This window comes from Notothenia coriiceps, unplaced genomic scaffold (assembly GCF_000735185.1).
Source record: "Notothenia coriiceps isolate Sejong01 unplaced genomic scaffold, NC01 NC01_scaffold00031053, whole genome shotgun sequence".
NCBI lineage: Eukaryota > Metazoa > Chordata > Actinopteri > Perciformes > Nototheniidae > Notothenia > Notothenia coriiceps.
Genome location: NW_011363754.1, coordinates 955 through 17,399, shown reverse-complemented (window position 1 = coordinate 17,399; position 16,445 = coordinate 955). Strand labels below are relative to the sequence as shown.

The 16,445-nt window shown below is 39.8% G+C and overlaps 1 protein-coding gene across 1 annotated transcript; it reads left to right on the top strand.

Moving 5' to 3' along the window:
* Window positions 1-657: 657 nt before the first annotated feature.
* On the top strand, window positions 658-15,674 carry slc39a14 (solute carrier family 39 member 14; the record flags this gene model as incomplete). Its single annotated transcript, XM_010787682.1, has 6 exons — window positions 658-1,006; window positions 3,590-3,761; window positions 9,792-9,961; window positions 11,345-11,467; window positions 15,119-15,295; window positions 15,435-15,674. Coding segments are annotated over exons 1-6 (1,203 nt in total), but the record flags the coding sequence as incomplete, so codon positions are not given.
* Between the last annotated feature and the right edge of the window lie 771 nt (window positions 15,675-16,445).

Sequence of the window (16,445 nt, the reverse complement as noted above, 5' to 3'; positions counted from 1 at the left end):
GTTATCAATGCTCCCTTTTTTTCAGTTCTGACTATATACAGTCAATGGTTCTGACCCACAGTTTTCTGGGACTACTAAAAATGGGCAGCAAGTGTTTCTTTATACTTGTCATGACTTGTTAGTTGATCAGCATCATTTAGGCTTTAATACACTTTTTATCTATGCAATGTTATTTTATTACTGTATGTGTAGATTAGTAAAACCACCATTTTACAACAAAAGTATTTGGATTTATTTTGAAAACAAAGTTGTTTATATTCAGTGCTATATAGTGTATTTAGAAGGAGATATCATTCCCAAGGAAACGTTTATTTGAGCTCTGTTATTTAGATTCAATCACACATACCATACACATGCACAAACAGGACCTATACTCATGCATTCATTAAAGGGGCCCTATTTAGCTTTTTAGGGTTTTCCCTTCCCTGTAGTTGATATATAGGCTTTTGTTAATTATCGGCAAAGGCTAAAATCCCAAAGTTCCCTCCCACTCCTGGACACCAATCTTGACTTGAGCTAGCGACCATTTGTTTCTGAAGTCCCTACAGACTCAGCTCTAGCTGCCTTCTGTGTAGAGTAAAGAGTATCAGCATTTTGTATTTGTTGTTTCAAAGGTTTGGTTCATCTATTGTTCTTATCCTTGACACCCCCAGGTCATCAACGTCCCCCAGCCAGTGAAGAAGCCATGCTTATCTGCTCACCTCATGGCTGTGCTGCAGGGACTATCACCCCCCTCCAGTCCAAGCTGGTGTTTGTTCTGGCCCTGGCTGTCCTTTTCTGCCCCTTTGGCCAGGTGACATGTAAGGGGGAAGGTCAGACACAGTCCCCTGCCCAGGTGCTGCAGGACCTGCTGTCCCGCTATGGGGACAACAGCACCATCACGGTGCCCCAGCTGCGCTCCCTGCTGGCCCTGCTCAGCCAGGGTCAGGCTGAAGAGGACAACATCAGCAGCAATGTGCCCGAGATACCTAAAACAACCACGCCCCCCAAAACCAACAGCTCCAAGGTGAGAACAAAAGCACATCTTGTGTTAGCAATATGAATATATGAAACAGTCAAATGTTGTTTTACCTTGATATGATTTGATGTTTCCCCTATAAGTGTTCATTAGGAAACACGAGTAGAGACGACAGTCCATCTTTGACCATTACTCACACAACTATTCCCTGTTATCCCTTCAGTGTGAATCAATCTTTTAAACTGAAACATTTCAGTAAATAGCCCACGTTTCTTTGTTTGCTGACCAGCAGTCAAAACCCAAAGATATTTTATATACTACAACATTATAATAACTATTGATCTTCTTCTTTTTTTTGTTATTGTGGTTTTTTCTTGTCAATTGAATGATCATGTCATTTGTGGGACTTGCTGCTGAATACAAAGCTTGGTTCAGAGTCGTCATATCAGAGCTGCAGTTCCCTAACCCTATAGGTGATACGGTTCCTTTTATTGCCTTCTTTAACGATGGCTCCTGACATGGACTTGCTCCAAGGTGGTCCCATTATGAGTTAGAGATCTTCTGAAAGAGTGGGACCTGGTCTAAATTCAGTCAAATCAGATCTGTGCTCATGCTCTTTTGATCTTGCATGAGTAAAAGTAGTCTTTTCTAACAAAGCTGCACATTTATTTTGATGCATCAAATAGTGTTGGGCGACATGCTGACATTTTCAACAGGCAGCCTAACAACTGGAATTGGCGATATTATAGTGCGTGTGTTTTACAGTGCATCATGTGAAAGCAGCTTAAGTCTTTGGTTGAGGAACATTCAATTAGCAAAATTAAAAAAATCAAATTGTCAAAAGAACCACCCAAAAATGACCCAACCCTAACATTATATTACCAGAATTGGTGTTTCCAATCTTTTGAATGGCTGGTAAATTCAAACTCTAGCCATTAAGCAGGTGGCTCTTTAAAGGCTATTTAAATTAATCTCAATTCTGGGTGTTTCTAAATCACTTAATCTCTAAACATTTGTAACATTAAAGAGATGTAAGGGTGTTCTTGTATCCTCCATGGAGTGTCTCCTTAGCCTTTTGAGTATTCACCTTCTTTTTTTAAAAGTTGTAGCAGTTTCAATTATTTTTGGTGGAGCCTCAGCGTCCCTGCCACACTGAAGCAGGCATGGTAAATCCAGCTTTACTCCTGCCTGGAGGAAGCAGGAGCCACCGCTACCAAATAGCTGAAATACTTAGCATATTTCCCATGCTCATTGTCGTCGATGATTGACTCACTTGCTGATCTGCTTTTGAATAGATTTAATCTGAGTAATGTTGGCAAAGTTCTGAATACTTCTGAGAAATGAAAGGGAACAAAAGGTTAAGGTCAGACGTTTGCAATGGATTCACACCATTGTGTGCTGCTGTCATACAGAACAAACGAGTTCCTGTTGTGGTAAGGTGTGAGACTAGCTTCAGCCACGTGTTTAGTCACGTGTCGCCTGTAATGACCTTTCAGATGCAGCTACTCGTCACTGTACACACTGCATTCCATTTTTCACAGATGCCACATTGACATGTATCTTGTTTTTCTGAGGACAGTTTATAGTCAGTATTGGAACTCATTTATGTAGATGTACAGTGTTAGGGCAAAGGGACAGTGCAGATACAAAGGCAAAAACTAAGTTAGTGGACTAACATATTAAATCAAGCGCCAAATACACATAAAATACAAAACATACAATCGTTGAATAGCATATTGAATATATTTACTGCTGTTGTCAAAAGCACCTCTTGTGTTTCAGCTTCAGGAAATTCAATATTATTTACACTGATACAGTATCTATTGACTTTTCAATGTGAGCTTTACGGTTGGATACATAAATTAAATAGATTTTAGAAATGGCAAGCTATCTTGCCATTTCTAAAATCTAACACCTTAGAATTACAGACGATTTGAAAGTAAAATGAGCATAATGCCAATTTCTAGCTTTATTTAAACTTATATAGAATTGATGAAAAGAAGCAGAAAACATACTAGGTTTGTGTTGGTTAAGGAAAATAATCAACACTTGGTTTCAATACTGTCCCATCTTACTATTTTTCTTTTTTTATTATGTGATGAATGACACTTCAAACACACCAAAGCCTAATGTGATGTGTTCACATGTGTTTGTTTTGTCTAATCCAGCTGGAACCAAACAAGGCTTACTTTAAAAAACATGTTTCAGTAACCTAATTCGAGTATCAAAATGTTGCCTGAATACTGATTAATTTTGTACAACCTCAATCCGTTTTAGTGTAAAACATAGTTAAGTTCACACACACTATTTTATGAACATATAGGTTCACCTATTGAATAAAAAAAAGAACAAATTAATAAAAGAAAATGAAAACCATTAAGCAAATTCAGCCAGACGTTGTATAGATTCACACTTAGCCTACAGAACAATACAGCTTACAAAGAAGAAATAACATCTGATCCTTTTACAACAAACACTATAAGCTGTTTTTTTGTAACATTGTAATCCTGCTAGTAATCACATTTTTCGAAATGTAACATGTAATCTATTACTGCCTAAGCCTGGCTAAAACAATAGTTTAAAAATAAAATGCTAACTTCTTTGGGCTAACTGGCTGACTTTAATTTCCAGTGCTTAGCTGCAGATACACTGGCCATTTACAGCATCAGTGAGCAGTCGCAGCTGGATGGGCGGGGCCTCCAGGAGCTGTGCCCCACCATGCTGCAGCAGCTGGATGCTGGCACCTGCAGGGCGCAAAAAGAGGAGGAGTCAAGCATTGGCCCCAGGCCAACGGACGCCGAAGGTGAGCGAGGAGTTGATACTTATCTTTAACACGCTATTTAGCTATTTATCGATCTTAAGAACAATCAACATATGTTTATTTTAAGATTCCTGTAATGAACACTAGGTTACATTCTTTTGATTTAAGCAGCGGTTTTCAAAGTGTGAGGCGCGTCTCCCCGGGGGGGGCGCCCGATATGGTAGCAGATATGGTGCAAAATGCGAGAGCTTGTAAAACCTGATGTGAGCACTTGCAGTAAAAAATCTGAGCTTGTGTGCATACATTGACACTTGTATAAAATATCCACGTATCTGTGAACCAAATTTGAAGTCACAGAAGAAAAAAAAGAAGTTTTGTAGCTTGTAGACGCAGTCCCCCATTGTTGTTGTTGTTGTGAGCGAAGCAGGGAGCTAGAACGGGAGCTGCGTTGGTGTGAAAGGGGCAACAGTAGTCACTTGTTTGTATGTGACTGATCCGAGCTTCCGCCTCTTCGTTCTGATAGCTCCGCCCCTTCGCTCCAACCACCCTCCCTCCCCCCCATCTACAGGTGAAAATTACTTTAGCGACACATTCATCGGAAGAAGTGTAGCAAAAGTCAAGGCCACAGATTTGTCGATTTATACTGCCACAGAGCAGATTCGTCAAGTTGTAATGACTGATTTGAGAGGTTGTAATAACCAAGTTGCAGTTGCAATGGAAAATATATTTAAAAGATATGTATTTTTCTGCAAGTGAACATTTCATCACTAAGTTCATTTTTTTTCTACAAGTTAAAAAACTTTTTCTCTTCTTCTGTTACTTCAAATTTGGTTCACAGATACTACGTGGATATTTTATACAAGTGTAAATGTATGCACACACGCTCAGATTCTTTGTTTGTCTGAGGGGAGGCTCACCTTCCCACACTTTGAAAACCCCTGATCTTGAGGATAACAACAAATCCAATGAAAAGACCAAAACTAACAATTAATTAATTGTACTAACGGAGCATATTCCAATGATCATTTTAATAACTAAAGAGGCCCTATTATTACTTTTGGGGTTTTCCCTTTCCTGTAGTGTTTCATACGTTTTTGTGCATGTTAATGGTCTGCAAAGGCTAAAATCCCAGCGTTCCCTCGAGAGGGAGTTTCTCTCCCACACACTCCCCCCCCCTGCATCTCCATTGGAATACTTTGTTTACTTCTGTAACATAGTGTGTCACAATGCAACAGTTGCGCTTCTATTGGCTAGGGCTCCAACACATTGTAGGCCAAGGGTCGGGACATTTTCGACACATCTCCAAGCATGACCAATCCCAACAGAGACAGCCAGCTGACCAATCAGAGCAGAGCAGGCTTTGATTTCAGACAGAAGGTGAAAAGAGGTGCTGCAGCACAGGCAGTATCAACATCTTTTTGAACATTAAAGCATGGAGACATGTCACAGTAGAGGCACTAAATACAAAGTATGAACCTTAAGATGTGCATATTAGAGCCCCTTTAATGAGATCATATTTGTGTTGGTCTTTCCAATGAATTTGTTGACTAAAGAAAAAAGTATCAGCAGCCTTATCCTTTGAATGTATTCTTTAACTGCACTGTACTCTAAATGTACTTAATTGCATTTGTGTTGTCTGTTGGTAAACAACTTTGCAGTTGGTGATATTTCTTTGTACAGCTTTTTTATCTGTTCATTGTGGAACTAACTAAATTATGCCTATTCTAGAGAGACTACATCATCATTTCTTTCAATCACTAACTTTTGAAAGTTTGTCCTCGTCTCTCTTTTTTTTACAACTGTATTTTCAGCTAATACATGGAGGCTTTAAAAAACACATTTCTCCATCAGATCTGAGCTCCAAAGTGTGTGTATTGTCGCCTGGAGACAGTGCTATCATGATGTCCCCAAACGAGATGAAAGCCATAACAATCACGCACAGATAGCCAAGGCTCAGATTGGATTTCTCAGTTTGGCTACAAAAGCAACACATCCTGAAATCGTGCCTCAGTCAGCACATCAGATAGAAAGCAGAGATGTCCTCCAGGTAAAGACAGTGGGACAGGAAACCATCCCTGCCACTAACTGCTCCTCTTTCCTTGGCTGCTGACTCATTGTAACTCCACACGGACTGCTCACTTTACACAACCATTAGGACGTCCTTGCGAGCCCTGGAAGTCATTTTGGTCTCTCCATCCAATTTAACAAGAGCTATAGTTGAGTGGAAACTTCATTTGAATTGCAGTGTGTGGCTCTCATAAGAAGCTAGCTGATGACAGACTTTGAGAACGTGGCCATCTTGTGCTATGTCCTGGCCTCGATTGTCAAAAAGCAGCAATGCTTAAAATTGCCTTATTCAGCTATTTTGGGTTTTTCCCTTTACTGTAGTTCTTTATATAGGTTTTTGTGAATGGTCTGCAAAGGCTAAAATCCCAAAGTTCCTCCAGAGAGAGTTTCTCTCCCACACACTCCCCTCCTGCCTCAAACAGACTCCTTTGTTTACTTCCACAACATAGTGACATCACTATGTAACACAGTTGATAAACTTCAAATATATGAAGCCATCATAGCCTTAGTAAACCAACTCTCACATGTCAGTTAGTTTAACCACACTTATCTCATTCTTCATCGGGTAGAGGAGAAATATGTTAGCTATCTCTCCCCTTCCACTGATACATGTTTATTTTTCTTATCACCCTCTCATTCCCTCAGCTGGCCTCACACTCGCCCTTGTAGACCGCTTATTTTGGCCTGAGATCTCTTTTCTTTGCCTTGGCTGTGAAGGTCTGCCAGCAGCAGGGAGGCGGAAGCCATGGAAATTCAACTCTCTCTCGTATATCTTGATCCTTTCACATTACCTAAATGTGATGTTTTTGCAACCGTTTTTTGTTGTTGACATAAAATCAGATCAGATTTACTGTCGAAACACATCACTGGTCATGGTAAAGTCAATCCACAAACGGCACGATTTTACTTGTTTTAGGGTATTGATGCTGATTTAGTATTATCTTTGCTTATGTCTACTTTTTATCCCTTTTGACACCATGCCTAGCAACTATCTTAAAGGTCCCATGTCATGGCCATTTCTACTGATCATAATTCCATTGTTGAGGTATACTAAAATACATTTATACTGTGCAATTTTCCAAACTCACATTGGTTTCTCATACAGCATCTCTGTAAAGTATGTGTATTCACTCTCTGTCCTAAACGGCTTGTTGGAGCTCCTGCCCCCCCACCTCCCTATGAGCCCAGTGTGCTCTGATTGGTCGGGACGTTGCGAGGCTCGCTGCTCGGTGAGCTGGCTTACTGGTGTGGTTTCCGGGTTGGCGATACAGCGAGATAGTGCGCTACTCACCCTGAGCACACACAAACACTCACAGCCGAAGTAAAAACAATAAGTGTGGCTTGATACTNTGAAAGGCTGGCAGAGGGAGTGGCCTCTGGTTATCCCCACGTCAGAGAAGAAAAATGAGAATTCTCCAACGAGGCGTTTTGGGGAGGTCTTTTCTGTGTTAGAGTTTTACTCGCTACAGGGTTTACTTTGAGGGTTTGTGACTCTGCAGACCGTTTACATGCATAAAAACCTTCATAACACACAAGGGGATGGGTAATAACCAGAAAAGCATATGATGGGACCTTTAAGATGTTCATTATCAACTGCTACCTACAGGCCGGCTGTTTTCAAATGACCTGCGAAACTACTTTGGTGTTATCTCTTTTGAAGAAGAGTTCTCTAGTTTCTTGTACCATGAATAACTTCAGGTCGTTTTATGAAAGTCAGCAGGAAAAAAACACAGGAGTTGAAGAAACTAGTGATTGAGTTGATCGAGATTGATCAAGGTGGAATATGGACCAATCAGAGATTTGTGTCGGTGCTGCACAGGCCAAATTTGAGATGTAGCTAATCTAGGGGCACCATTTTGATAGCACTTTAACTTAAAAGCAAACTTTTACTTTGTTTTTGAGTTGTACTTTATAGAGGTTTACCTTTGCTTTACCACAAACCCCCTAATCTAGGTTTGGTCTCTTTTCTTAGCTATGAGAAGGTACAGTATTTAACAGCATATGATTGGTCAGAAATCTCTCCTAATTTTTACCCTTTCTTTCCCATAAACTTCACAGGTTCTTCAGCCAAAAATGACAGTAAAAGTTTTAACTAATTTTCACTAACCTTATTTAGTTTTTACAGGTGTTCCCATTTCTGGCTTTTGACCCTTAAAAGCCACTTGCAACCCCTTTTCACAATTTGCATATTTCTGTATTGTGGGCAAAAAAATAATAATATGTGCATGTTTTAATGTTACATCTTCCTCTTCCATCCAACCTTCCTGCCACTCAAACCTCTAGTGTGGGGTTTTTCTTTCCTGAGCGTCACAATCATCAATCTATTCTCCCTCACCGGAGTCTTCATCATGCCCCTGATGAAGACGCGCTATATGAAACACGCGCTCACCTTTTTCATCGCTCTTGCCATTGGCACGCTGTTCTCCACTGCCATCCTGCAGCTCCTGCCAGAGGTTTGCCATCCATCCATTCATACATACATCCATCCATTCATTTATCCATCCATTTATCCATCCATCCATACATCCATCCATCCATCCATACATCCATCCATCCATCCATCCATAGATACATCAATCCATCCATCTATCCATCCATCCACATTTTGCATCTTTTCACATCACATTTTTACGGTGCAAACCATGGTGCAAACTCACTTCAACGTCCCAAAACACTTCCATTAGGTGAAACGGGCTGCACTTTCAAAAACAATGATAATAAAAAAACTCAAACTGGCTCATGCAAATGCAGAAACATCTTCACCAACTTGACAATCCTGTACCAACTTTACAGGATTATAAAGTTGGCCATTTATCACTGTTGGCAGAGTCAGTCTGCTTCATAATTGTAGGTGTTTTGTCAGTATATTTGAATAGGTTAGCTATGTTAGTGAACTATCTTACAGCAGATCTGCAACAATATCAGAAGGAATCATGTGATCAAATGTTTTAAATAAGCCAGTAAAACTTACATTTTAGATACATTTCCAGTGACAGTGACTGTTGGCTAACTTTTTGCGTTTCTAGTAATGGAAATGTTTTGGGCCATACAATTTACTTTCCAAATAAAATAAAAAAACACAGTTGAAAACCTCTTTAATTCACTCTAGTGCCACATGGCTGTTTATGAAACTAGTGCAACTTTGGCCAAGCGCTTCTTACTTTCTCCGACGTTTCCTCTCCTTCCTGTCCTTGTATTTGTTTCCCGGGGTCTAATAAGCACTGGACTTGGCCTTTTGGTTTCGATCTCCCCACACTGCATCACCGATCATCTGCGGTGCTTTTCTCTTTGTGTGAACTGCATGTTTGTATCTGCAGCATTTCTGGACCTGTAGATGTAGGTCAGCTATGATGTTTTTCTCTGAAAGACCTTCCCCCCTTTTCTTTTTTCTTTTTTTTTTTTTTACCGCTGCAGCATGAAGAACGTCTGAAGCAGACTCGCATGAAAACTGGCAGTTTTTGTGAGACGATCCAGGGTAGCTGGGGCGCAACATCAGAGTCCTTCAAATGTAAAGGCATCCCCTTGTTAAGAATGCTCCATTCTCACTGGCTATTTTAAGTTCATTTGCCCCCTTTTGTGTTTGCAGTGATAGCTAGTGTGTACCCCGAGGGCTAGCATAGAGGGACAGATGCACCCCAGTGGACTAGGACAAAAGTGTGTGTGTGTGTGTGCAAGTAAACTGTCATTTCACTTTAATCACTTCCCCTCTCTATCAAAATGCATTGGGTGCGATGACTGCTTCAAAGGACAACAGAGGCCGATGAAAGGTGGTGTTTGATCTGTTTTCAAATAAGCATGTTTTCTCCGGTGTCTTTAAAAACTCTTGGTTTTCCTCAGGTCGATTTCATTCAATTCTTCTTTTCTTTTCAGGGTGTTTACTGGCGGGTACCCTTTATTCCTTACTCTGGTGACTAATCTGAAAAAACCTGTTCTCAACTAATTACCTCTCTGTCTTTTTTTGCCTTCCCTCTTCTTTTCCTCTCCCCCACTCTCCTCGTTGATCAGTGTGGGGTTATGGGATCCTGTGTGTGACACTGATCTCTCTGTGTTCGCTGGTCGGGGCGAGCGTGGTGCCCTTCATGAGGAAAACCTTTTACAAGCGGCTGCTGCTCTTCTTCATAGCCCTGGCCATTGGCACGCTCTACTCCAACGCGCTGTTTCAGCTCATCCCAGAGGTAGTGTCGCTGCTGCTGTGACTCATTTAGCTGCAACTCCATCACAGTGCAGGGTCGCTAGGCAGTCAAAGGAAGAGGATGAATAGTATGAGTAAATAAAAGAAAGAGGATTAAACTGTATGTTTTCACCCCCCTTTCCTATTTTATTGCGTCAAAACCTCTAATTTAAGCTGAGTTTGGAAACATTTTATTATTTGATGTACACAACATGCCCAGCACTTTGAAGTATTGTATTTGGGTAACCTTTATTAAGTGACAGAAATAAACGGGGGAGACAGTGGGGATGACATGCGGCAAAAGGTCCTACCCCGCATGGGTGACAATCCCCAGTTCATTGGTTGCCAGTTCTACCAAATAAGCTAAATGGCGTCCCAAATATGGTAAAATATTTCTTAATTGTTAATCACACAAAAATTATGATAAAATAAATCATAAGTTTGCAAACGTATTCAACCCCCCTGTGTTTGGAACAGACGGAGAGTTCTCCTTGATGGCCAAAATGTAAAAATGTAGTCTTATCTGACCAGGATTCATTTTTTCACATGGGGTGAATACTTTATTTTGTTTTGTTTTTATAATTTGTTAACATCTCTTTTCATTCATCAATTTGGACTATTTTGTGTGGGTCAATTACAGGAAATCCAAATCAAATGTGGTCTAAATCACAGGTTTCATTGCAATAATTTAGGTTCTTTTGCTGGGGTTATATATAGAACAGACAAAAAACACATTATCCCTTAAAACAAAGCTGACATATTTTAAGTGTGTTGGTGATATATGCTGCAAATTAGTCGCCATTTAAGTGTCTGAAGTTCAAGAAAGAAACCTGACTAAAAGTAAATATGGCTACAGTCCTCTAGAAGCCTTTAGATGTACTTGTATAATATTTATAATATAATAATTACCCTAATTCATCAATTATTGTTTTCTCGTTACATTGAATTTGATCAGTTGAGCTAACGAGGGAAGCTTAGGTACATGTTTAAGCAAGGTTCAAACTCAAGCCTTACTTAAGGAGCGGTATAACCCACAAGTATGGGAAAGCGTGTGTTATGGCTTTAAATGCCGTCTAGACAGTGGGCCCACCCACCATGGCCAAGTTTACAGCTGCTGTGAAATGTATTGCATAATTTCACAGACAAAAGAGGAGGTTTCTGTCTGATATGACAGCTTAATACACAGCCTACAGCCTCTTAGAGTTCAAACATTCACTAACCGCTAATTGTTAAACTGAAAAATCCTGCCAAATTACATTTGACAATTGTTTCAAGCAACACCTCATTCAAAAAATATACACATCAGGTGATGCCAGGCAGTAATTATATAACAGCTACTGTAAATAACCATCAGAAGCTGATATCATCTTCTTTCCTGCAATGCTAGGCCTTTGGTTTTAACCCCATGGTGGATAACTACGTGTCCAAATCAGCCGTGGTCTTCGCTGGCTTTTACCTCTTCTTTTTCACTGAAAAGGTCCTCAGAGTGCTTCTCAAACAGAAAAATGGGGTGAGTACATAAACAGCAAGAATGATGTGATGAACAAGTTGCTCTCAAAACCAAACTGAATCTGAGAAATAATTACCTTCATTTATCTTTTAAAATGACCAATTCTGCAAATCACATATTTAAAAGGTTAATTAATTAATCTGTTTTATGGCATTTTATTTTTAGTTCCCATTAAATCCATTTTGAATACTCACATTCAGTGTTATCGACTACTGTAAACGCCAATCAGTACATCCCAATACATGCTAAGTCAGAAACACTTCTAGTTGTTTCATTGGAACTTTAAATCTAAGTATTTGTTCCAGTCTATCCATATATTGTTGATATTCATTTCATTACACTATAAGGGTGCCTATTATGCTAATTTTCCGGTTCATATTTGTATGTTGTGTCTGCTGTGACATGTCTCCATGCTTTAATGTTCAAAAAGCTCTTTATTTTTCTCATACTGTCTGTGCTGCAGCACCTCTTTTCACCCTCTGTCTGAAACCAGAGCCCAGTCTGCTCTGATTGGTAAATCGCTTAGAGATGTTCAGCCCCTTAGACTATCACGTATAAGGTATGGATCGGTTAAATGTGTTTTTCTTTTAATGAACCTGGTGCAGTGTAAGCCTTGGTGAGTTGTAAGTCCGGAGTTGACGAGTATAGATGGGCCGAAGAAAGATAAACAAGAGTAACACCGAATCAACATCTCTGTTACAGTCTCAACAAAACGATCCTCTGCCAGCCTCACAGAGCTGGTATTTATGGCAGCTTTAAACAGCTTGTATCCAAGGTCAAGACACAAAACGGTATTGTGGAAACCAGGACTAACAGTCAAAGGAGAACCTACCGTGCTCTGTTCCCTTTTCTGTCATTGGTTTCCCTTAATAAAGAAAAAGTGCACCATCAACTCACGGATCAAAAAAAGACTTTTAAAAATTGGATGAAAAAACTGTCTAGGGTATAACGAACATTTTAGCAAAACCAGTTTAGCTAAAAAATATGGCGACTGTACTCATCATTGCAAGAATGTTAAATTGATGTGTATTGCACCGTCTTCCAGTTTTTCAGTCAAAGAAAATGCTTTTTCTAGATTTGAACCATAATTTTCTTGGAACCATATTTTCTGTGAAATTTCTAAATTCTGTAGAAAAAAAACTAATATTATTTTGCTCAATATTGATCAATTATATAATACTGAAGTCCTATGATGTTTCCATAATAAATTGTGAATAAGATACTTTTTTTAATGAATTTTACAAAAAATCTTTATTATTAATAATTGGATCTTACAAAAATAATTGAATAATAAAATATATATAATCTTATTAAAGATATTTGAATCTTACTGAGAGATAACGTTGCAAACTAAATTATAGTGGAGTAGAATGTGAGGGTTTTAAATCCATAATTGGATGGTAATTGTATTTATTTTACGTGTTGATCCTCTATACAGTACACCAATCCGTTGTAACGTTGTTAACTGGAAGTTCAACAGATCAGATTGTTATTTGTTCATAACACATATTTCAATTGTTGCTTGTATTATCTGTTCATCAGTGTCAGGTTTAACCAGTTGAATAGGATGTTAGGGCCAGAGGCAATGATGAGTTTATTTCAGAGTACAGTAGTTCACTATAAGGAAGTGTATCTTAACATTATGTAAGCTGGCTCCCCACTATATTCTTACGTGTCCTTCAGAAAGGAATGTTCAGCTGTTTATGCTTAAAAAGTAAACGGAAAATTCTTGTTTGCCGGACTGAAAAAGACTCAGAGGAATCATTTATCAACTGGGTGAAGGTTTTAAGCACTTGACTTCATTTACGAACTGATGTCACAAAGTTTAACTCTTTCCCTTCTGCTGTGCATATTTCAGCAAAGAAACAAGAATGTACATCTTTTCACCCTCTGTCTGAAACCAGAGCCCAGTCTGTTCTGATTGGATAGCTGGATGGCTCTGTTGTGATTGGTTAACAGCTTAGAGCTGTTGACCGTCCCTTAGCCTATCATATTCAATGTGTTGGAGCACAAGCCAATAGAAGCACAATTGTTACATGGTGAGTTCACTATGGAGTGCAGTGATAATGTATGTTGCAGTTGCTTATACCGTTTTCTGATAACTGGTATGCAAATCTAGTCACATTGGTGAAGTTACAGAACACATTTCCCCCAAAATAGGATTCTTAAACTTGAATAATTTCATTCACAAAAAGCAGAAGTGAATGGGTGGTGATTCTGGGAAAGTTGCTCCACCTTGTGGTTACTCGGCTCTAAGCCATATGGTCCAGCCAACCTAATTAACAACTAACACGTTTACGTGCTGATCCTATTACACACGCTCTTTGACCCATATTGGCGCCTGCAAGTACTGCTGTCAGCTTTTTTCTTTCACTGCAAAAAATAAACCCTTTAACAATTCTGGTGAAGTGTTACAGAGCAAAACACTGAATTTGAATGTACCTGCTTTGACTTTGTGGTAGATGTGAGCCAGGTTTAGAGTCACTGTCCCTGCAAACTTAAATAAGATGAACAAATAATGAATATGTGATTGTTTTGATCAAATCATTTTACAATAGAGTGTTGTGAGAATTAGTCAGAATCTCAAGCCATCATGCAGAATATGACCTTTTTTAAAGAGGCCCTATTATGCTTTTTGGGGTTTTCCCTCTCCTGTAGTGTGTTATATAGGCTTTTATGCATGTTCATGTTCTGCAAAGGCTAAAATCCCATAGTCCCCTCCAAAAATCTGTCACACTCACAACCTTGTTACATCACTATGTAACACTGCCGCTTCTAGTGGCTAGCGCTCCAACACATTGTAGGTGTTAGGCTAAGGTGAGGGACATGTCTAAGCGGTTGACCAATCACAACAGAGCGGGCCAGTTAACCAATCAGAGCAGACAGGGCTCTGGTTTCAGGCTGAGGGTGAAAAGAGGTCCTGCAGCACAGGCAGTATGAGGAAAATAAAGATCTTTTATGTCATTTTATTTTTGTCATCTAAGGAAGTTTAATGAAACACAATAATTTCAAATAAATGAATGAAGTTTTTGATTGGAAACCAATTGTATTGGACTTTGAACCCGAACAGCTAAAAAGTGTTTTGCTTTATGCTATCTATATTGTGTTTGTGTCTGCCACTTCCATGGTTGCTCACTCTGTGTGAAGCACCTGAAATGGAATGTGTGCTGTATAAATAAAGTTTGGGCTGCTTGCATTTGCATGGCTGTTGTGTATTCCTTAAGGGAGGCAACCAAAACAATCGAGTGGAAGTGGTAACACAGAACGCAGAAGGAACGCTATGTTTGTGATTAATTTCAAAATAACTTGAGCGTAAATTCTCCTCTGTTTTTTCTCTTATTAATTTAAAAGATTCAAGGTCATTTTTTTTGTCATGAAGAATAGATCCACAAGCAATAGAAAACAGAATCAGAATCAGAAACAGGTTTATTACCAGGTAGGTTTACACGTACGAGGAATTTGACTAGGTGTCGTGGTGCATAAAAACAAGAATTGAAAACACAAGAAGAGAACTAGAAAAATAATAAAAATAATGAAAAATATATAGTAAAAAATACTAGATAATAGATACGCCAATATCTATTATATATATTACTTATGAATAATACTTCATGAATTGTTCCTGATATCTGTTGTCTCTCTGTATCGCAGGGCCAGGGCCACGGCCACAGTCATTACCCGAGCGCAGATCATTACTCGACCCCTGACGGGGATGTGGAGGGCGAAAAGGAGAAACTGCAGCAGAACGGAGAGGCCAGCAGTCTGGCCCTGGGCAAAGTGGACGCAGGGGAGGGGGAGCTCATGCTCAGCCCCGCACAGACACCACAGGTTGGGCTGAGGGTGCAGAAAGTGTTTTCTTTTACCTAATTGATACACATTTTTCTTAGTATTGGGAATTTATTTGCTCAGAGTGAGTTCATACATTTTTTTTTCATCTGATGGGTGTCCGTCACTCTGTTCATCCCAGGACTCCCAGAGCCCAGAAAGTGGGGGTCGGTCCCGCAGTGGCAGGGGCTGCTATTGGCTGAAGGGGGTCGCCTACTCCGACATCGGCACGCTGGCCTGGATGATCACATTGAGCGACGGCCTGCACAACTTCATCGACGGCTTGGCCATCGGCGCCTCCTTCACTTCCTCCGTCTTTCAAGGCGTCAGCACCTCCGTGGCCATCCTGTGTGAGGAGTTCCCCCACGAGCTCGGTGAGTCTGTACTTTATACAGTACTGCAGTGGTGACGTATTTTTGTAGGCCAAAGCCAGAAGTGAGCAACCCCGCGAAGAGACACAGTGGGATCTTTTCATTGGATTTTGGAATATTGCGGAAAAATCAACGTTTATCATACTTACACATTTTGCTCAGCAGGATAATCTCCAGATACAGTGGGGAAAACAAGTATTTAGTCAGCCACCAATTGTGCAAGTTCTCCCACTTAAAAAGATGAGAGAGGCCTGTAATTTTCATCCTAGGTATACCTCAACTATGAGAGACAAAATGAGAAGAAAAAAAATCCAGAAAATCACATTGTCTGATTTTTAAAGAATCTATTTGTAAATTATGATGGAAAATAAGTATTTGGTCACCTACAAACAAACAAGATATCTGGCTCTCACAGACCTCTAACTTCTTCTTTAAGAGTCTCATCTGTCCTCCACTTGTTAACTGTATTAATGGCACCTGTTTGAACTCGTTATCAGTATAAAAGACACCTGTCCACAACCTCAAACAGTCACACTCCAAACTCCACTATGGCCAAGACCAAAGAGCTGTCAAAGGACACCAGAAACAAAATTGTAGACCTGCATCAAGCTGGGAAGACTGAATCTGCAATAGGTAAGCAGCTTGGTGTGAAGAAATCAACTGTGGGAGCAATTATTAGAAAATGGAAGACATACAAGACCACTGATAATCTCCCTCGATCTGGGGCTCCACGCAAGATCTCACCCCGTGGGGTCAAAATGATCACAAGAACGGTGAGCAAA